This window comes from Symphalangus syndactylus, chromosome 23 (assembly GCF_028878055.3).
Source record: "Symphalangus syndactylus isolate Jambi chromosome 23, NHGRI_mSymSyn1-v2.1_pri, whole genome shotgun sequence".
NCBI classification, from domain to species: domain Eukaryota; kingdom Metazoa; phylum Chordata; class Mammalia; order Primates; family Hylobatidae; genus Symphalangus; species Symphalangus syndactylus.
Window position 1 is genome coordinate 59736095 of NC_072445.2, and position 22169 is coordinate 59758263.

At 43.1% G+C, this 22169-nt stretch overlaps 1 protein-coding gene and 1 long non-coding RNA gene across 5 annotated transcripts in view; one reads left to right on the plus strand and one right to left on the minus strand.

The window, feature by feature from the left end:
* Positions 1-22169, plus strand: part of NEDD9 (neural precursor cell expressed, developmentally down-regulated 9) — a 196649-nt gene that overhangs the window by 133286 nt on the left and 41194 nt on the right. Inside the window, exon 1 of one of the 4 annotated variants that reach the window (XM_055262760.2) lies at positions 14379-14584. The exons of the other annotated variants lie outside the window; for them this stretch is intronic. Coding sequence (XP_055118735.2) covers positions 14573-14584 — 12 coding nt within the window. The 5' untranslated portion in view covers positions 14379-14572. Of the gene's footprint in view, positions 1-14378; positions 14585-22169 lie in introns of those variants that run through there. 4 annotated transcript variants of the gene reach the window in all.
* The window catches only part of LOC129472851 (uncharacterized), a 146773-nt gene that overhangs the window by 72249 nt on the left and 52355 nt on the right, over positions 1-22169 (minus strand). The window lies entirely within an intron of this gene.

Genomic DNA, 22169 nt, shown 5'->3' on the forward strand with positions numbered 1-22169 from the left:
TGGGAGGTTGCAGGACACAGTCATCTGAAGCCCTGGAGCCATGAACAGCCACATGTCATTCATTCTGATGCGTCTGAACTCCTGCATCCTAAGTCACATAACTAGAGGCAAAGAGAGCCTGTTGAATAGGAAACATGTTGACTGGCCTAGCCTTTGCAGCCTTTCCTTTGTAAGAGATGTCTAAGCTCTGTTTGAAAGAAATGAGGTTTCTTCGTTTTAAAGAAATAGAATACTGCAAGGCAGGGGGCAGTTTCCCGGGCTGCCATCTTGTTTTCTGTGGCTGTGAGGTGAAAAACCTCTCGTTGTTGGTCAGCTGAGCAAAGCCCAAAAGCAGGAGCAAAATCAGTCCACACTCGAGCTTTAAATGCTACTGTGAAAATTCAAGGCAGGCTTCATTGGCTAAACCGCAGCCTGTCAGGGAGGCTTCAGCAAAAATGCTGGCATGAGATCTTGATTCTTCTATCATAGGCCACAGGATAGTGGCTGTACTGCCCTTCCAGGTAACTGGTGGGGCCCGGGACCTGGGGGACCACATCATGATGGTTCATTCCTGGGACCTGGGATCCATCTGCCTTTTCCTGTCACTGGAACCCATGATAGCAGTGGACTGAGCCTGTCAGGGAGGACAAGAGAGATGGAAGCAGCCCAGGAACTCTCTCAACCTGAGGCAAGTTGTGCCTCTTCCCTGCTGCCCTGTGCCAGGCCCTAAACCAGTACAGAAATGGCACTTAGGTTGATATCTTACATTCAGTTCATTTTGCTGGAATGTTCTGTAAGCCCCCTCTTGGAAGTCTGGGTCCATGACATTCTTTTATCCTTTTATATTAACATTATTATTGTGTTAGCAGTATAGCTCAGTATGACTGCTGTTTAAATATCCATCCCCATTCCTGCCCGTTCCCCCACCCAAAAAAAATACTGTCTGCACTGAAAAGAAGTGGTTTGGCATAGTGAAAGTTTTTAAACATCCATTTTCCAGATGGATATCCTTGTTAAATTTAAAAAGAAAAAAAAAACTAAACCATGTGGAATGCTCCTAAGTGAATATTATTGTTTACTAGACTTATTCCATCTTATGGCATTTTATGACAAAATATCAGCAAGCTCATAAAGAGGGCTTTTTTTAAGGTCCGTAATCTTTCTAACCATAACAAAAGGGTGGTAAATATATTGTACAAGAGCACGACGGAAAAATGTGCTAAAGTATTTCCACAAATCAAATGTAGCACTTTGGCATTGGCTCTAAAGCATTAAATTTAGTAAATTAGAACCAGATGATTTTACAATAGAAACTTACATAACTTTACGGTGTGATTTTTCTTCCCCCAACACAAGTTTATCTTCCTGCAGACGCGTTGGCTGCTACTGTAATAGGTATTTAAGAAGTAGGGCAGCCTCTAGGTATTATTCATCTTTGTAGCTCCCAAGGTGCCTAGCGTTATGTTGGGCAATTAGTAAGTATTGTTGGATGGGTGAATGAAATCTCAGCAGGGATTAACAAGTACTAGTTAACTGGCAAGGAAATGTAATATAAATATTTATACAGATCTACAGGTAGACAAAACACTGCTGCTGTCCCACACATAATAGTGAAAATATGCGTTGCTTTTCCTTTCATTGTTAAAGCTGTGGATTAAAATCAATGAACCTGAAATAAAAGGCTGGATCTGCTTTGCCTTTGGGTCACCATGCTCCAAACCACCATCACCCCGGAATGTTCCTAATACATAAGTCTCATTTCTAGTTCTGCTATCATAGCAGCCACAGACAATGCTCCTTTTGGTCATGTCTCCCTCTCCTCCCACACACAAGTTCACAATGTAGCTAATACCTTAAAGACGAGCTGGGAGTTCAACACAGCATATTGACTGAGTGCCTGTAATCTCCAAGACCCTGTATGTGCCGCCACAGGGGGTGCAAACGAACAAGGTATAGTTTTTGCCTTCTAGGAAAATACTTTCTGGTAGAGGGTTAGTCAGCACGCTGTCATTGCATGTAAAAGAAATCTAACTTATACTAGGTTAGTCAGGAAGGTGTATTTATGGTCTTCTGAATTGAGTTGTCTAAGAGTAGATTTTGGGTGTGGCTGGATCCAGAGGCACAGACAACAGGATTAGGGTTCCCTCCATCTCTCCACTTTAAATGTCTTTGCTTCTTTTTGCACATGGACTCATTCTCTCTTGCTATTGACTCTCTCTACAAGGGGAAAAACATATTCACCACCAAGCAGACATTTACAGTCTGTGATCCAAAGACAGAGAAGTTGTCTGTCTCCCAGGCTTCATATACAAATCTCAAAGAAGATCTTGGATTGACTCTGAGTTACATGTGAAGTTCTCAGATTAATTACTATAGAAAAGAGGATGTATTCTATGACCAGTCAGGCCTGAGTGGTGGTTGGGACTCTCCCTTTGTGGATGAATGAAAAGGAGGCGATTTATGTCTTAAATATTGATATTTAAATATTGATGTGGCTTGGCAGCTGATTGGATGTGGGAAGTAGGTGGGAGAAAGAAATAAAAGATCAGTCTGAGGTTTTGATTCTAGGTGACTGGTAGAGTCATAAATAGAAAGAGAATGGTTTAAAACAGACACTGTTTCAAAGGGAATTTATCATTCATATGTGCATTAATCAGGGTTCTCCAGGACATGTGTGTATCTATGTGTGTGCGTGCATGCATGCATGTGTGTGTGTGTGTGTGTGTGTGTGTGTGTGTGTGTGTAAAGAGAAAGAGAGTAAAAGATTGGTTTGTTTTCAAGGAGTTGGCTCCAAGTCCAAAATCTGCAGGGTAGACCCACAGCATGTGGACCCTGGGAAGAGCTGATGTTGCAGCTTGAGTCTGAAGGCTGCTGAAACAGAATTCCCTCTTCCTCAGGGGACCTCAGTCTCTTTTCCCTGAAGGCCTTCATCTGATTAGATGAGGCCCACCCAGATGGCAGAGGATATCTACTTTACTCAAAGTCTACTGATTTAAAAGTTATATCCTCTTTAAAATACCTTCACAGCAACATCTAGACTAGTGTTTGATCAAATATCTGGGTAGCATGCATGGCCTATCCAGGTTGACACATAAAATTAATCATCCCAATATTTGACTATAAGAAGCTTATGAGACGCCTCTGGAATATTTGGGTGCAGTAGAAAATGAGGGCTTGGAACTCAGAACACAGGTTGGGATATGTGATTGTCATCAGAGTAGACGTCATTGGAGAGCATGAGATAGATAAGGGAGAAACTACACAAGGAAAAGGGGCTGAGAATGGAAACTTGAAGAAAGGCTCCTGAAAAGACTGAAACATATTGGCAAGAGAAGTAGAAGGATCAGAAGAGCCCACAGCTTTGGAAACTGAAGGAGTTGATTTCATAACAGGGGAAATAACAGGGAGTTTCAGGAGTTGAGGGGAGATCAAAGAGTTGGCAGGCAGAGAAGAGTCCCCAGCTTGGACAATGGAGGCTGGGGGTTCCCCTGGAGCAGGACTCCTCAAAATGTCATCTGCAGACCTGCACCAGGCCACACACTGGACAGGCCCACCAAGAGGTAGGTGCAGAAATTGTGAGCTAGTGCTTAGAAGCTCTGACAGCCATTAGACAGGAGTGATTTTTTTATCAGCTGAATTCAATTATCATCATGATCATCATGATCATCATCATCATCATCAAGGCTTGTATTTTGCAAGTCTTTTTCATTTCTTTTTTCTAGTAATTTCAACACTACTCCTATTCTGTGCATCAATGGCTTTGATGGTTATTGATGGAACAGGGGTCAGAAACAGATGCCTGGAGGACTGAGCAGGAGGCCAGGATGCTGGACCACCCACTCTCTGGTCATGGCAAGTGAAAGATAGAGGGCACTTGGTCGGTGTTGGGGAAGGAAAGGTGGCAAAGGGAAGATCCTGAAGACCCAGAGAATGTTGTTTGTGGCTCATATTCGCTCATCCACAGTAACAAAATGTAAAAATCTGGAGTATTTTGATAGCTCACTCAGCAGCACAGCCTGACTGGAGTTGGCCCGAGGTGATATGTATTCTTTTACCCACTTGGCATGACTCTTTGTAGATTCAATTGCTGAAACATGCATGCCTTTGCTTATGGGACGCAGCCATGGATTTCACTGGGAGTGTCTTGTAATATGTGGTATATGCTCTTAATCTCTTTCAAAATCTGAAATATTCTGAATTCCACAAGCTCGTCTGGCCTCCAGGTTTTTGAACAAGGGACTGTGAATCTGTTTTTAGGGTGAGGAAGACCTGAACTTACTTGCAGAGAGCAGGGTGTGAAAGATTAGGGGGCACATGAGAGAGGGGATGGTTAGGGAGCTGAGTCCCAGAGTGCGCTTGAGAGGAGAGAAAAAAAATGCACAGAGCTGTCTGGATAAAATGGAAAGACACTTTTTTTTTTTTTTTTTTTTTTTTTGCCTGGTGACCAGAACTGCACAGGTGATGACTTTTGAAAACGTAGAGTGATTTTAAGATGGCAAAATGAAAACTGGAGGAAAACATGGCCTCTATCAGCTAGGGCCAGGAAGGCACAGCCTTGCTTCTTGTCACTACTCTCCACCCCTCCTAAGACCAGAAGCTCCAAAAGCAGGTTAGAGCATGAATCAGGAGAACTGCATGCCCTGGGTTCAAGACTCCCTTGCAAGACTCTCTTGTCTACATCCTCAAGTCTGAAATCACAGGGTGCCAGGCCTTCGGCAAGTTAAGAGAACTTATACTTAGCGCCTGTAAAGTTCAGGGGTACCAGTGATCGAGACTTCCAGTCTCGTGCAAACTCATTGCCGGACCCCCTTTGGCTTTTTGTATAAAGAAGAGAGCTGCTCCTTATTTCTAGGCTCAGTGGGCAGAAAGGAATGCTCCGTCCATACTCCGTTCGGCAAGTCGAGGATGGACACTGGTGTCTTTACCACCACCCAGTCCTCAGCCCACGCTGGCAAGGCATTCCTCTAGCAGACAAAATAAAAGATTGCTGATAGCTGGAGCACTTTGTTTGCTTTCTAAAACGAGTCAAACTCTTCAAAAGCTTGGCTTGAACCGTGCAGGGTGTGCTGTGTTCCCCGCCACATTCCTCTCACCCGCCTCTCCACCAGGCCTTGCATTATCCAGATTCCTTTTATGCGCTCATGAGCGCCAGCTGGCGGCTACTTGGGCTGGTCAGACAGGCCAGAGGCTCTGGGCCCGGGGCCTGCTGGACATTGGCCGGCCTCAGCCTATGAGGGCAGCGGGGCACGGGAGAGAGGCCTTCTTGGAGGGCTGGGTCAGCTGGGCTCTTTTAGGGCATGAAGGGGAGAAAATGCATCTCCAACCCCTGAAGAAATGAGGTACCCTGGGCATTACTAGTGGCCATTTGGTGTTTAAAACACTCCCTTCTCCCCCATTCTGTACTGTCCCTACCTCGGCCCCTGGAGCTATGCTGGACACCTGGTGTGGAAGATGGCTTCCGGAGGCCAGTGTGCACTGGAGAATGGCAAAGCTCAGAAGTAGATTGGAAACAGAAAATCCAGCCCATCTAGGAAGCTAGGGCACACAATCCATAAGCCTTTTCTGCTTAGTCCAGCTAGACAATAGCAAGACGTGGAGAGGGGAAGAGGCTACAAAGTCCCATCATATCACATGATGTCATGCCATGGCAAGTAGGAAAGATCATGTCTTATACCACATGACATCACATAGAAAGTGCTAATATGCATGCCAGAGAAGTCAGGAAGACTTTTCAAATGTAAGAGCATATAGAGGAAGCACAAAGGTTAGCAAGAAGACCTGATGCCTTTGCTCCCCTTCATTTAATAGGTATTATGCACCAAGATGATTGTGTTGGGCAGTGCCTCCGGAAAGAGGAGACGGCCACCTCATTTCAGCCATGAAATTCCTGTTTATTTGATGTTGGCAGATCACTTCAGCCTTTGTAAAAATCCACAGTGTGAAGTTTCTATCAGCAGAAAAGATTTCCATGACAGTTGCATATAACAAGTTGTTTATCTGGACAAACTAAAGCATGTAATAACAGAGCACCTCACGGCTAGAGAAAACAGGAGAGAGGCTTTGCCAGGCAGTCTGCACAATTTTACTATTAAACTCCTTTTGTTCCACTGAACTCTATGCCTTTACCTAGCTAGGGAAAACATAAATAGTAGAAATGTGAACCTTGCACATTTATGGAGATAAATAAGCCTAAATCTTTATGCGTTTCTGATTTTTCTTATCACTTCACCTTTAAGTTAATTCCTCCAAGTCCTTCATATAAAGAAAACGCTAAAATGGAGCTTCACAATTGCTTGTCACATTTCACTAGAGTCAAGTGAATTTATTTAACACCTAATTTAATCTGTCAACGTTTTTCAATTCTTTGAAGAAAAAAAGGTAGTAATTAAGTATTCCAAAGTGATAATAACACTAAACATCAAAACTTCACAATCGCACAGTTTTTTTTTTTTTTTTTGAAGACAGAGTCTTGCTCTGTCGCCCAAATTGTACAGTTTTTTAAACATCAAGTCAAGATACTACCCATAGTCACTCCACTTAAGGTGGTCTGTCTGGGTTTTTAGTAGCATGGTAGCCACATGATTTTACATGTTCTATTTCACGGTTTATCAAGAACTAAGAGGGGCCTAAGACATCCCATTTTAGCACTTCACCCTTGGGAGAATTAAAAGCCACCTCAAAGTGATGGAAGGCAGAGAGCAGCAGGAAGAGGGCTCAGTAGGAGCGGTGGTTGTAAGGGGCTGTACAGTGACATCCTGCTTAAGCTCGGCTGAGTGGTAAGAGGCACCAGGCCCTCATCAAGTCTTCACAGTGTGGAGACCCACCACGTCGCTGTAACCTAGAAGATCCAGAGAAACCGCTTCCATTCTCTGCTGCCTAGCGCCCCACCCACCCCTGGCAGCTTGTCCTTGAGAGCGAAATGAGTTAGGAGGGAACCAAATGAGAAGAAATGCAGGGATCACGAGTCAAGGAGCCTTTTTAGAAAACACTATTCTCCATCTGCAGAAACAAATTTCTTTTCTTTTTTTTTGAGACGGAGTCTCGCTCTGTCCCCAGACTGGAGTGCAGTGGCTCGATCTTGGCTCACTGAAATCTCCGCCTCCCGGGTTCAAACGATTCTCCTGTCTCACCGTCCTGAGTAGCTGGGACTACAGGTGGGCACCACCATGCCCAGCTAATTTTTGTATTTTTAGTACAAAATTTAGATGGGGTTTCACCATGTTGGCCAGGATGGTCTCAATCTCCTTACCTCATGATCCACCTGCCTCAGCCTCCCAAAGTGCTGGGATTACAGACGTGAGCTACCGTGCCTGGCCTATTTTTTTTTTAATACGAACTTAACAAGTCTTTCAGAAGTATTCCTAGGACACTGTGGCTAATGAGGTAGTTGGGGGTAAGGTCGGGTAGCCTTCATGGGGTCTCTTGTGCCAAAATATTAGTGGAGGGAAAGTGAATGAAAGCCCCATTTCACAGTATATAAAGAATCAAGCATTAAAACTCTTCTTGGGCTTTTCTCTAATAATAGACTTTCATTCATTCCAAGAGCTTGACCAGTTCAACAGATAAAAGAGGTTTATTGCCTTGAAGTGAGAGGAGCTCATTCCCTTGCCTTCTGAGAAGTGGCTTATTTTCTCCCGCTGCTGAATTCAGTGAAGGCAGTGTGCACAGACAAGACACAGGGCTTTGAGAGGACAAAAGATGGGATTCAGTCACCTACATACATGCAAAACAGGATACAACAAAAGAAAAGACAGAACCCTCTTCTATAAATTGCTCAAAATCTCATTGTGGAAAAGACACTCTCACACAGGAAAGCATGTAAGGCAATACCAAGCACTGAATGGTGTGTTATATACATAAAACTGACTAGAGAGCATATGCAGATTTATTTTATTTTATTTTTTTAGAGACAGGGTCTCACTCTGTCTCCCAGACTGCAGTGCAGTGGCACAAACATGGCACACTGCAGACTTGACCTCCTGGGCTCAAGTGATCCTCCCCCCTTCAGCCTCCTAAGTAACTGAGACTATAGGCATGCACTACCACACCTGGTTAATTTTTTTTTTATTTTTATTTTTGTAGAGGTGGGGTCTCGCTATATTGCCCAGGCTGGTCTCAAACTCCTGGGCTCAAGCAGTCCTCCTGTCTTGGCCACCCAAAGTGCTAGGATTACAAGCGTGAGCTACCGCACCCAGCCACGAAGATCACTTTAAATGGGTAGATTCCATGGCCTCATACTAAGCCTACTGAGGCTCATACTTAAAGGAGAGAGGCCTAAGCATTTCTAATTGTTTCTTAAGGGAAATCGGATTTGGAAAGCATTGACTTAGGCCACAGGTGATGGGAGTCCAGAGATACAGAGGAAGATTGGAGGGAGGACAGCAACAATGGAGAGATTTTTCTAGGAAAGCTTTTATAAAGAAGACGGGGTACAAGCGGGAGGCACGATGGGATGTAGGTAAGCAGAGCCACGAAGTGGGGCAGAGTGATGAAAGAAGAACTGCATATGCACAGGCTCCAACGTGCACGTGAGTAAGGGGTGTGTGCGTTTGTATTTACACTGCTGCATCAGCCCTCCTCACAACTCAAGGACAATACCTGTTTCTCAGTTGACCTTAGTCCCACTAGGGTGGAGACTCGACCTTATTGAGCAGACAAACATGTGCTAAGATAACGAAGTGCATTAATTCATTCATTCATATGAAGAGAATGGCAGCAATATAGCTCCATGGTCAGGGCCACACAGACTCCGCATCCAGAAAGCCTGGGTTCATAAACCAAACGGGCCATCACCCTGTAAGTTGGCGCATGCTGTAGAACTTCTCCAGTCTTGGTTTTGTGAAGTGTAAAGTAAGAACAATACAAGCTACCTCACAGGGCTGTTACGTGAGATGAATATTAAACGGACTCTTGCTTGTAAACATCTGGCACAGGGCCTGGCACCTGGGAGGGTTTCAGTGAAGGCTGAATGAACCAAGAGTCAGTTGGATTGAAGGAGAAAACCAAGGGTCAGTTGGATTGAAGAAGAAAATTCTCAATGGCTGGCCTTTGGGGAGGTTTCTGGAGACTTGCAAAAGACTGGAAAAGTTGCTGCCTCTAATTATTTTTGAAATAAGTTTGGTATATATAGATTGTTTTTAAAAACTAATGTCAAACTAGAAATGATCAAACATGGCCCTAGAATGGTTCCTTTGTAGGACTGCGCTTGTTCCTCTGGTCTAGCCCTCACTCAGCTTCCAGATTGTTCCCCTGTAGATGTGGAAAGATCTATACTTTATTCTGAACTCAGGCATAGATGTACCTTGCACTAATCTAGAGTGTGGGTCGGCAAACTTCTAGAGACAACCAAATAATACTTTCTCTTTGGCTTTGGGGGCTTTGCCATCTCTGTGGCATCTGCTCAGAGTCTGCCATTACAGCTCAAAAGACATCCCTACATGAATAGGGATGGCTGTGTTCCAATAAAACTTTATTTATAGACATCAAAATTTGAATTTCACATCATTTTCATGTCTCATCTTTGGTTTTTTTCCCAACCACTTAAAAATGTCAAAGCTATTCTTGGCTCATAGATGCAGAACTAGCAACAGGCCTTGAGTTGGTTCTGAAAAGGTGCATCCTAACACCATTTTAAATAAATGGAAAACGCACTGCTAAACTCAAACACGCGGGGGAATATGTCTTCCCTGTTCCCTTCCTGGGCACCAGACAGAACCTCATGATAAATATACGTTCTTGGAAGTCACATTTATCTTCTTACTCATTGATGCTGCAAGCATTTATGCACCTGTAAGATATACAACAGGACAGGGGACACAGATGAACAAGATACCACCCTGTTCCCCAGGAACACACATCGGAGCTGGGGAAACAGACATCAACAAACCATTATGAGACAACGTGGAAAGCCCTTATAATAGGGCCGTGTTCCAGTACAATGGGGGCATAGTGAAGGGAGGGAGGAATTAGTTCTGAAAGGGCGAGGTGGGCAGGGTGGGGGTTGTAGACAAGGATACAAAAAAGGGTTAGTGTTGAGGCCAAACTTGAGAGTAGAAGAGTGAAGGGGGGTCATTCTCAGCAGAGGGGCCTGCCTGTGCAAGTCAGAAAGGTGCAAGTCCGTCTTGGAATCAGTAAGTTCCCGGCAACCCCACACTCCCAAGTATGGCTAGAGTGTGGGATGGGGGTCGGGGGTAGAGGGAGAAAGAAAGGGTGCGTTCAGATGGTGGTCCACTCCAAAGTGTCCGGATTTTGCTTGTTAAGCCATTGAAGTGTCACTGGAGGTTTTTAAACATGGTAGTAATGTGATTGGCTCTGTATTCTAGGAATTAAACATGTAATGGGCAATGTGGAAGACAGATGACAGCAGTGAGAGAGTTAGGCAAAGAAACTAAAAAGAAGTCGTTAGAATAGACCAGACCAAGAGATTCAGGGGCCTGACCTCACCACCGATTGCTGTTATAACTCAAACTGGTGGGGCCCTGTGTGAGGCATTCAACCTCTCTGAGCGACAGACAGCTCTGCCCTCTCTATGAGTGGCTGGATTCGGTGATTTCCAAAGTCGTTTCCTGCCCTCACATGCTCTTCACTCTTTGTCTTTCACTCTTAGAGAGCAGTCACATGGGTTCCTTCCAAGTTGTCAACAGAATTATTTCTTCCTTCTAGGCTCCTCTTGATTTTTTGCTGTATTTATGCCAGTGCCCAGTTGCAGCTGGAAAATCATTAGAATGGCATCCGGTGCCATTTCCCTCACTCCTGCCTGCACGAGCATCTGGAAGGAAGAGTGCTTGGTTGAAGAGCAGGCAGGCGGCAAGGATGACAGGCGGGGATGCCCACCAGAGTGCTGGCAAGTGCAGGAGGTGGAGCTGGAGCCCCAGAGTTCTAGCCAATTTTAGGAGGGTCTCTATGGAAATACTAGGGCGGCTGCATAAATCAGTTACATAGCCCAGTTTAAACATCATTTTTGCATCTGATAGTAATAAATGAGGAAGGGAATTATTTCTGTATTCACTGAGACAATTTGTGTTTCCCTGAAGAGTTTTGAGGGAAACATACTAAATGACACTAGTAAAGTAACAACTATCTGCATTATTTAAGCTGCATTAAGACCAGAGCTCAATATTTTAACTAGTAGCCTGCTGTCCTTGAGTGTCTAACAAACCAGAGAGAAATAGATTACTCCCTGCTCAAAACACTGCAGAGGCTTCATGTCACACTCAGGAAAAAAATACAAGCTCCCTACCACCTACCTCTCTGAGCTCATCCTCTCCATCCAGCCCTGTGTACCCCACACTAAGCACACTAGACAGCTTGCTGCCCTTGGACACACTAAGCTCATGCCTACTGTGGGTCCTTCCCCTGGGTCACTTCTGTCCGGAATGCTCATCCCCCAGATCTCTGAGTGGCTAGATCCCTCAAACTATTCAGATTTCTGCTTAAATATCACCTCCTCAGAGGAGCTTCCCTGACCACTTTATCTAAAATAATACACCTCCTGTCCCACCCTGGTCTGTTTTCCTCCAGCAATTTTCCCTGCTTAATTTTTCTTCATAGCATTTATCACTGCAAATCGTATTATACATTCATTTAATTATTTTTCTCAACTCTCACTAGACTGTAAGCTCCATGAAGATGGGAACTTTGTCTGGGCTACTGCTGTATCCTCCCCTCCTAGAAAGGTACCTGGCACATGCTAGGTGCTCTAGTGATAACAGTTCAGTGAGAAAGCTGCCTTATGAAAGAATGGCACACAGAGGACGGGTTCCTCCAACTTCTTCTGAATGCCTACCACACTTATCAACAGTAGTCTAATATTAACACTAGTTATAATTAATACAATAATTAAATAATAATCTATAGAATATAGCAATGTCATATAAAATATTAACAAAATAATATATCATAAATCTGATATTAATTAAAATAATAACTAATAACAGAAATAAGAACAAGCAACCATTTAAGGTCTTACAATGTAACAAGTACTATTAAATTCTATCCACATTATCTTATTTAATCCTCATTATGAGGCTAGCAGGTATTATTATTTTCTCTATTTCATACTGAAGGACATCAAAATTCAGAAGTTCAACTGGCCAGGCACAGTGGACCACACCTGTAATCCCAGCACTTTGGGAGACTGAAGCGGGTAGATCACCTGAGGTCAGGAGTTCGAGACCAGCCTGGCCGATCTGGTGAAACCCCGTCTCTACAAAAAATTAGCCAGGCGTGGTGGCGGACACATGTAATCCCAGCTACTCTGGAGGCTGAGGCAGGAGAATTGCTTGAACCCGAGACGCGGAGGTTGCAGTGAGCCGATATTGCGCCACTGCACTCCAGCCTGGGCAACAAGAATGAAACTTTGTCTCAAAAAAAAATAAATAAATTAAAAATGTTTTGAGGTTCCAGCACAGGTTTACCTGATTCCAACACCCTTGTGCTTTCCTTTATGCAACTAACTATACACTGACCCAAGCCTTCTTGAAATGAACTTCGGGTAGATTACATGTGTCTTACTTACCTTACAGGACAGAAAGAGGAAAGCAGGAGGGCCACTTGTTGGGAACCAAGCCTTCTAGCTAGAGAATAAATTACAAAAAACCCCAGCACAAACTTTAGGAAACTGTTTGAAAACATTAAAATAGGATGGGACAACACTCACTTACTCAATGGTATTCATCAAACAAAACAGAAAAAGGATTCAGCTTGACCACTTAGGAAGCCAAAGGAATGTTATCTAGATCTCTTGGAGGCCGCAAGACTCATCTTACAGATGGGAAGGGCTTAGAATCATTGTCCTTCTTTATCCAGGTAGACACCAAAAACAATTTCCTGCAAACTAACGACTCTCCCGTCAGTCTGCAGGATTCTTAAGGAGATCCTTACAATGTAATATGCTGCATGCTTAATTTGTGTTCAGGAAGGCCTTGCACAATCACTCAGGCTTATTTTGGCTCTAAGGACAAATGAGGAAAAGCAAGGCCTAATACAGGCTGGAACAGGTATGTCAACCTCATTAGGATGGCCTGGGGGGTCATGTCCCTGGAATCAGTGCCACATTGAACTGCAAACTAACCTGCCAACCCTCTATCTGGAAACCACTTTTGCAGGACAGCTGCTCTCTCATTCCTTTTGCTTAGATCATAAAAGTAGAGTTTTCATCCATTGGGAATTTGTGTGTTAGAGGCGAAGGGAATCAGATTCTGATCCAACTTGGTCAGGAAAAAAAAATAAGGGCTGATTTTTCCATCCAAGTCATGTAGTCTGGTTGGAGTGCATCCCACTCGGGGACAGCTATTGTCTGGATTCACCAAGTCTCAGTCTTGCCCGGGAAAAAGGAATTTTTGGCCTCACTGCTCTATCCTTGAGAAGAGTTGCAGAAGGTGACCATTTCTGTTTTCTGGGTGATTCTCTTTCTCTATAGAAATCCTAAAATGGAACCTTTATAGAAATTATGTTCTGTGCTTCACTGGACAGAGACTGGTCTTTTTAACCAGGCTCATCAAACAGTGGGCATTTTCGTTCTCCTGGATAATAAGTGTTGGTGGGTTAATGGGTCATCCTCAGGACAGAGGTCAGAAGGAAAAACACTGCGGTGTTCAAAGCTGGAGCTAGAAATGCCAGCCGTCAAAGAACACAGAACTCAGTGGACGGTGATGATGTATATAGGGCGTGCACTGGCCAACCCCATCTGAGAGGTCACATCTAACCTTTATCCTCAGCAAAGCCACTGAAGGTCGCTCAATATGTGTGACCCGCAACTCTGAGGCCCTGGTGAGAAGCTGTCCAGGAAAACGCTGGTGCGTGTGCTAGAGGGTTCCTTTTCACTAAGGGAGAATTGTCTTCCAGCTCCTTGCAGACTGACATCGCAAAGTACTTTGAACGTTGAAAAGAACAAAAAAAGCAAACAGTCACACACACACACAAAGGAGGAGGGAGGAGGGGGAAAGAAAAAGGGACAGAGAGAGAGAGAGAAGTATCAGCAGGGGTGGTTAGTAAAAAGGGGCCCAGAGACAGAAAACCTTTTGTTCCCGGAGTTCGTTTCATGTAGAAATTGTGAGGTGAATGGCTTTGAAACGAAATGGGTTTATGAAGGAGTTGCTAGGTCACAGGAAGCGCGACTGTCAGACTTGTGAATTCAGTTTCTTTAAAATTTGGGTTAATCTTAAAAAGAATGTATCTCCTTTTCCTGTTCTTTCTCTTTCTGTCTTCTTTTTTGGCGGGGGCGGGAGGACGGAGTAAGTTTCAAGACGGTTCCCCACTTTCTATTTTATTTTCCACCCTCTGATAAAGCAAAAAGAAGCGATCACATTACAAGTTCTTTGTCAGTTTTTCAGAATTAGGGGTGGGCAGGGCCTGAGCATTACCTTGTCCCACTAGCCAATGGCGGGGCGGCATGCAAATGAGGTCCGCGATCAGCCTGCCTCAGTCGCAACAGTGAGCTCAGAGACTTTAGGGAGGCGCTGCGACTGACAAGCGGCTCTGCCCGGGACCTTCTCGCTTTCATCTAGCGCTGCACTCAATGGAGGGGCGGGCACCGCAGTGCTTAATGCTGTCTAACTAGTGTAGGAAAACGGCTCAACCCACCGCTGCCGAAATGAAGTATAAGGTAAGAGAGTGCCTTTTACAGCTTTTCTTGCAAGCTGAAGGCTGTGCCTGCGGGTGTGTGCTTGTGTATGCGTGATTCCTACTGTGACAGTCCCTTGTGTTTACCCGGAGAGTTCTAAGATGAGTCTCGGTCACACTGAGGTTGGCATGCAAGCAGGCAAGCAAGCAGAGACCGGGTCTTTGAGACCTACTCCAGGGGTTCACAGTACATCCGAGTTCATTTGCTCTGTAAATTGCCGGAGAAATACCTCGGTGAGAAGTTAAGACTTGGAGCCGCTTCACAGCAGCCACTGGAGATCAGAGGGTGTCTGACTTGAATCGCGGCAGGCATTGGCTCAAGTCTCCTTGGCTTCCCCAGGCCTGGCTTCTACTGCCTGGGGAGCTGTAATAAGAGAGGAATGAGGACTGCATAGTCTGTCTCAGACTGGCTCTTAGTGCAAAGTTTTCCAGCCTTTGCTTTAATCGTTTGGTCTCAGAAGGAGTATGCCATATGCACTTTTGGTGGGAGAAATTAAAAGCCCAGATTACACAGCTAAGGATGGAAAATTTTGACTTCCTTATGTGATATTGGATGTAGGAATAAATAAGTATGAGCCATTTCTTGAAAACATTTTTATTGGAGTTTGAATGGGGTGAGAGTGCGAAGGCTCAGGCTGGCTCATTGTGCCTGAAAGCTTATAGTGTCATAGTCATAGTACTTCAGCAGTGTTATTCTCCAATGCATTTTACACCATTGTTTGTGTATTTTTCTTGCCAAAAGGATTTTTGACTTGCTCCATATATTCCCCCCTCCCCTTTTTCTTTTAAGTCACTCCCATCTAAAGAGGCAAGCAGCTTCCAGAGGACACAAAGCAGACTGCAATGAATTGGGCAAGAATTTTTCTTGAATGATGAGTAGACATGAGTGCTAGTGCTACTATTTTATTTTATGCTATTTTAAACAAAAGTGTTATTATTAAGATGGATTTGGGCAAGGGTGCTAGGCTTTTGGATTAACAATTTATATTAACTGTACACTAGCTGGAAGCTACTTCGCTTTTTTTCTAAATTTTTCTGGTCCATCCTTTTTTGATGTAAGGTTGTAAATACTTGGTCTAGCTGATAGCCACTGACTAGCCTCAGTAATAAAGCTTTTGTTCAAAAACTGTGAATCTTATTCAAAAGTTTTAAGTCTAAATGTCAAAAGTCTTTATTGTAATGCCTAGTTACCACTGTCTGAAGACACAGGTATCAGCTATTTCTGTTTCATCAGCTTTCTATTATCTTCATCAGTAGGGAAGATCAGAAGAAAGGGTCATCCTGAAGACTATTAATATTTGACTTTAGGATGCAACCAGAAACAAATCCCTCTACCTGGCAGGGAAGTAGTTTTTCTTAAAGTGGCTCACCCCATATTTCCTTATTTAGAACAATGATAGGACCAGATATTACTCAGCTTGGAGTGACTTTTTTGCTCCTCCTTTCCCTGTTGTTGAATAAGAACTGGCTTGCAGAAAAAAGAGAAAGTACGTTCATATGTCTATTATTGGAAAGTATAAATGGCTGAAATTAACATTGAGTGCTGTAATCTAGAAAGTGACGAAAGCAACAGTCTCAAGTCACTTTTATTCAATGATCTCATCGTGTTTAGCTTTACTCTTTATGGAAAGAAAATCTAAAGGCAACTGATAAAGTGACTGACAGTGTAAACTGCAACTGGCATTCGTGGAGAAACCTGCTTCTCCACTGGGCTTTACTGGTGTTGAACACCTTGCCAAATGATGTAAATACATGATTTTTATTAGCTTCTAGGCACCTTCACCAGCAAAAAAGCTAACTTCTCCGACCGAACAAATGACTTATGTCCTAGGATGACTATTAAATCAACCAATAGCTGAAGAAATCCACTTTCCTTTTTTATGAAGTTTTCTTTCTCTCTAGTTAATAATGAACAACTTTACTTCAGGAAAGGATTTTGTTATTGTAAGTAGAGGAGAGACACAAAAGTAATGAAGTAACATTAATTGAGACTTACTGTGACAATACAAGATTGTCATATTCAACTCTCCCAATAGCTCTACAAGGTGGGTATTATTTTTATACTCAATTTCAAATGACACAGAGAGGCTAAGTAATTTATCTAATGCCGCACAGCTAGAAAGTGGTGAGCCAGGATTAGAACTAAGGCGATCTGGCTCCAGAACTCATGACTTTAACCACTATTAAGAGAAAGAGAAAGAACTATCGTTGACCTCTCTAAAATATGGCCAGTGTTTTCTTCTCCCAGAAAGTTTAAGACTATTTCATCCCAAGTATTCCTACAGGATAATTTCTTTTTAAGACAGTAACTCTACAAAGCAGAAGGAAATGCATGTTTGGCAGTTATTTGTTTAATTTGAGCCACTTAGGTAGTAAAACCAGATAATTATTAGATTATAAAATCCCAGAGACAGGCATTATCTCTAAAATACTACGTTGCTCTACGCATTGTAAATTTAGCACAAACCTTAAAATGTTCACTGAAAGACTTATGAGTCAGGCCCTATAAGATTGTGGTTGTTAACCTGATTATCTGGTTTGGCTGCCCCAGGGATCACAACTATGGAACAACAAACCTTCACTTATTTTGCACTTAATATACATAGCTTCAGGCCAGGCAGCAATGTACTTGCAATAATCCTGAGAACTGTGGAATGTAAGCTATTACTCCGGACAGACATTTCTGGTTAGCAAGTATCTAATCTGTCTTTATTTCCCTGTATGTTTTTTATTTGTCCACAGGAAGGTTGCAGTCACTGTCATATGTACCTAATTTTCCATTTCTCTTAGAAGGGATTCAGTCTGTGGTTATGTGATAGTAAATTATGGGGGCTTCATTTATTAAGAATTTTCTACAAAATCCCCTTCTTATACAGAGCATGTTCTTAATTGGGCGGGGGTTGGCGGGGTTAGGTGATTGCCTCGATGGCCTTGGTTTGCTTACCCAGTGAAGGCTCCCTCCTGAGGGTCTGGAGGTGCATGGTTGTGCTGTTTGTCAGTAGGGTGATGGAAGGGTCTGCGCAGCTGTGTTTGAGCAGAAGCCCCGAGACCCCGCCCCGTTTGTGACTGCCAGGCCGAGGCCCCGCCCACCTCAAGCCCAGCCGTGGCGGGGGCTCAGCGGCCACTTGGCCTGGCCGCTAATGGCTGAGCAGAGATGCTTTTGCGGCTTTGCCAAACTTCTGAGCCCTTACATGCCTACATTAAAATTCTAAATTATTTATCTCGTCTACCATACAACAAATTCATTCTTTAACGTTTTGACTGAAGAAAAATTACAGACAGAACTTAAAATGTCATTAAGAAAGCTGCATTCTGAAAGTCAGAGCCCTGTGTTCTGGTTGAATGGAGTAGGTCAGGGAAAGGAGAACCTGTGTGCTGTGAAGCGCTTTGGAAGGGACTTTGAAAGTATTCGTATTTTCTCAAGCAAGACTTAGGAAAATAATGACAGAGGGTCTTTGATTTAGTCAATGTGGTCATGTATAACCTATAAAATTCCCAATTATTTCCTTGCTTTGATATTTTGGTTTAAAATGCTTTATTTTTCTCTATATGATTTTTGCAATCAGTCCAAATGTAGGACTCCTGCCCTTTTCTTTTTTAAACCTTGTGTGAGATCTATGGATTTAAAAGCACTAAAACATGCTTTGAAAAATATTAACTTGGTTATTTATGTGTTTATGCATTTATTTATTTATTTAGCAAACCCATTTGCAGAGCTAAATGGCTTACCTACACAGAGATAAAAGCCATTAGAGAACTGAAGGTGCCTGATAATACCAAATTTAGCAAGTTGCACAGTGCGTAACATACCAAGGATTCCTTTAGCATCCTCTCCTTGCTGGGATTCACGTCAGTCCTGTTCTCAGAATTCAGTGGTTCCCTGTCTCTCCCTTCACTCCAGTCTTCTGAAAAAAACACCTTCCTCTCCACTTTTCTTGTTTTCTTTTTTTTGAGATCAAGTCTCACTCTGTCGCCCAGGCTGGAGTGCAGTGGCACCATCTCAGCTCACTGCAACCTCTGCCTCCTGGGTTCAAGCGATTCTCCTGTCTCAGCCTCCTGAGTAGCTGGGATTACAGGTGCCCACCACCACGCCTGAATAAGTTTTGTATTTTTAGTAGAGATGAGTTTCGCTGTGTTTGTCAGGCTGGTCTCGAACTCTTGACCTCAGGTGATCCACCTGCCTCAGCCTCCCAAAGTGCTGGGATTACAGGCGTGAGCCACCGTGCCCGGCCTTTTTGCAAATTCCCTCCCACTTTCGTGCTTTTATGACCTCATTGGTTCTCCTTTTTTCTTCTTCTTCTTTTCAGACTTTCCTTATGCTTCTTTAATACTGACTTCGGTAGGTCTTACTTCCAACCCCCTAACCCCCAGGCCCCCCACCCGCATCTATCTACCGCCGCCCCCTCGCCCCCCACACACGGATGTGACACCTTTAATGCACATCCTGTAGCCCTCATTTTTCCTTCTCCTTGGACTCTGCTATGGGAAACCTTGGTCCCTCACTGCCCCCATTCATCTGCCTGTCTCTTTGCGCTTGCATGACTTGAGTGGCCCGTCAGTCCCGCCAGTAAAGTCTCCTCATCCCTCCACTCTGTTTAAACAATCAAACTCTGAAAGCTTTGTCTCCTGGACCATCCTATAATCCCTAAAATAGGCTGTTATGCTTTTCACCTCTGCCCTACTCTGTTAGCACTACCTTACTTATTAACCTCTTTCAATCAAATCATTATGTAAAGGATACCTGTAACTCAGATAGGTTGCCTACTGGGCCTGTTTAGTTTTAAGTAAACCCCACTGAATACGAGAGACCCACCCTTTATTTGTATGTAGAGGCAGATTGATCGAAAAGTCGTTGAATAAAAAGCATGATCTAGTGTCTGTGAAGTTTTGAGGGAGCCGAGACTTGGTGTTTTATGCTCTTGTGTTAGAGACATGATAGAGCATGGGCTTTGAAGAAAGGCATTTCTGTTCCTTGTGGCTTATAGCTCTGTGACCTTAGGCAAGTTTAGCTCTCTAAGCCTCATTTTACAGCATTATCTGTAAAATAGGGATAAGAATAACTGCCTCATACTATTGTTCGAAGACCTGGGATACTATATGAATGAAGTACTTACTATGGCTCTTGGCATATAGTAAGCAGACAATGCTAGCTGGCTCCAGCTCTCTTTGTATAATAGATGTTCAATAGAAGTTGAAAGGATGGTATGTACTCAAGACTTGGTGACAGAATTATCTCAAAATCCCAGTTACTAGGTTGAGATTGTTGAATATTGTTGAGTATTCCGTGGGCCTGGATGTGTATTGTAAGCATAGGGCCCTAACAGCATATAGCCCCACTTGCTAATATACTAATGACTTGGTTCCTTCATTATTGTTCATTGGACTCAATATTCCTGAAATTACAAGACTTTGTTCATAGAAGACAAAATGTGTACACAAATAGCCATTTACGAGGATCTTCACATTATATGGCATAGTAAAAAAAAAAACAAACAACCATGGGCTTTGTTTCAAATCCCACTTTTGTTACCAACAGTATGGTTTTATGCAAGCTACTTTAAGCCTTCTTTTCCTCATTTATAAAATGAGAACAATACCTGTCTTATCAGATAGTTATAGGATATAATAAATGACAATTGTCCTTTCCAACAGATATTAGGCATTTAATAAATGGCAGATATTATATGATGTTATATACACATACACACAAAGATATACAGATATATACATATGGAAGTTTTCTAAAGATAAAAGTGTTTAAGAGGAAAAATTCACCAGAATTGTTTACCCATAACAGAAATATCAGTGAGGAAGAGAAAGTCGTCCATTCAAAAAACCAAAGGTAAAATCCAAAGAATGTAAGTTGGGAGTACATGAGAAGTTCAGGGTGAACTCTCTTATCCAATTGCAGTCAATTAGAATGACATAAATGTAAAGTAAGAGGTCTTGGTTGTCTATGTTTAGATCATTTTAGGGTCAGAAAGAAATCGAAACAGATTGGTTTGAAATGCCAACCACTAGGACCAAGGCAATACTCTGCAAGAACATATAGGCTGAATTACCAAGACTTCTCGCCAAGACAAATGAAACAGGGCCATTGGGAAGAAATACTATATTTCTAACTTAAAATGCCAGAGAGTAACTGACAGTTTCTTAGGTGACAGATGATTGCAAAGAGTACGGGCATGAAAAGGGGACACACACAAAACACCCTGTTTACACTTTGCCAACAACACCCCCCTCCATCTTATTTACTTTGAACATTCCAGCCATCTCTCTGCAGTAATTCCTGCTGGCTAATGAGGATTCCACACAGCTAGGGAACATGACAGCCTGCAAAGGATTCTTTTCCTGAACAATCTGCATTTTAAGATAAGTAACCTTGTTGGTAACCTTTTCTACCCTTCACTGGAAAGGGTGACTCTCTTTGAAGACAGTTTGACTAAACAATGAGATCTAGGTGAATTTGAGGTAGAACGGGCACTCCAGAAATATGGATAGTGGTGGAGGTGACAGCAGTTTTTCACGGTTGAGGTAGGGAGTGGAGGCAGCCCTCATGGAGATATTAAAGTTGCCAGTGGAATGTTTTCCAATACACATGCCTGGGCCCCACAATGGACTACTAAATCCCAGTTATTCTTTAAAAAAAAAAAAAAAAAGGCTGGGCACGGTGGCTCACGCCTGTAACCCCAGCACTTTGGGAGGCCGAGGCAGGTGGATCACAAGGTCAGGAGATCGAGACCATCATGGCTAACACAGTGAAACCCCGTCTCTACTAAAAATACAAAAAATTAGCTGGGCATGGTGGCAGTCACTTGTAATCCCAGCTACTTGGAAGGCTAAGGCAGGAGAATGGCTTGAACCCGGGGGGCGGAGCTTTCAGTGAGCCGAGATTTTGCCACTGCACTCCAGCCTGGGTGACAGAGTGAGACTCTGTCTCAAAAACAAACAAACAAACAAAACAGCTAGTCTCTTTCTCCCTAATCCCCTCACTAACCACTACTGGTGCTTCTGGTGCTTACACAGTGTCTAAGTAGGTAGTTCATTATCCTTATTCAAAGGCTGGATCCAGTGATTTGTAAGTGTCATGTTTCTTTGCAAATCTCAGTCTTGCGAATTAGAATTCCCCCGACATGTCTAACATGTCAAGGTAATAGTTATATGATGTTACTGAAAATGTCCCTCACGTGAAATGTTATGTTTATGCCCACAGGAAACAAAGATTGAGCAACCATGAATATGTAAAAGTGAAACCATTTCAAGCAACAAAAATATTTGATAGCTGTTTTGAAATTAATTTTAATTCCTATTTTTACTGTGTGTATGTGTGGTTGGGGGGCAGGGGGGCGGTGGATGGATTAATTATCTGTGAAACCCAATAGAAAGTAGCAGTAACCAAAACACATGTAAAGTTCAGATTTGAACCAGATCTCCTGTCTACTTATTAAGGCATTATGTATTTAGATAATATGATGTGTCATTAATGCTTTTCCTGGGTTTTATTGATTAGGCAGAAACACTGTGCTATTTCTTGGTAACTATGAGTTAGCCTTAATCTCAGTGATTCA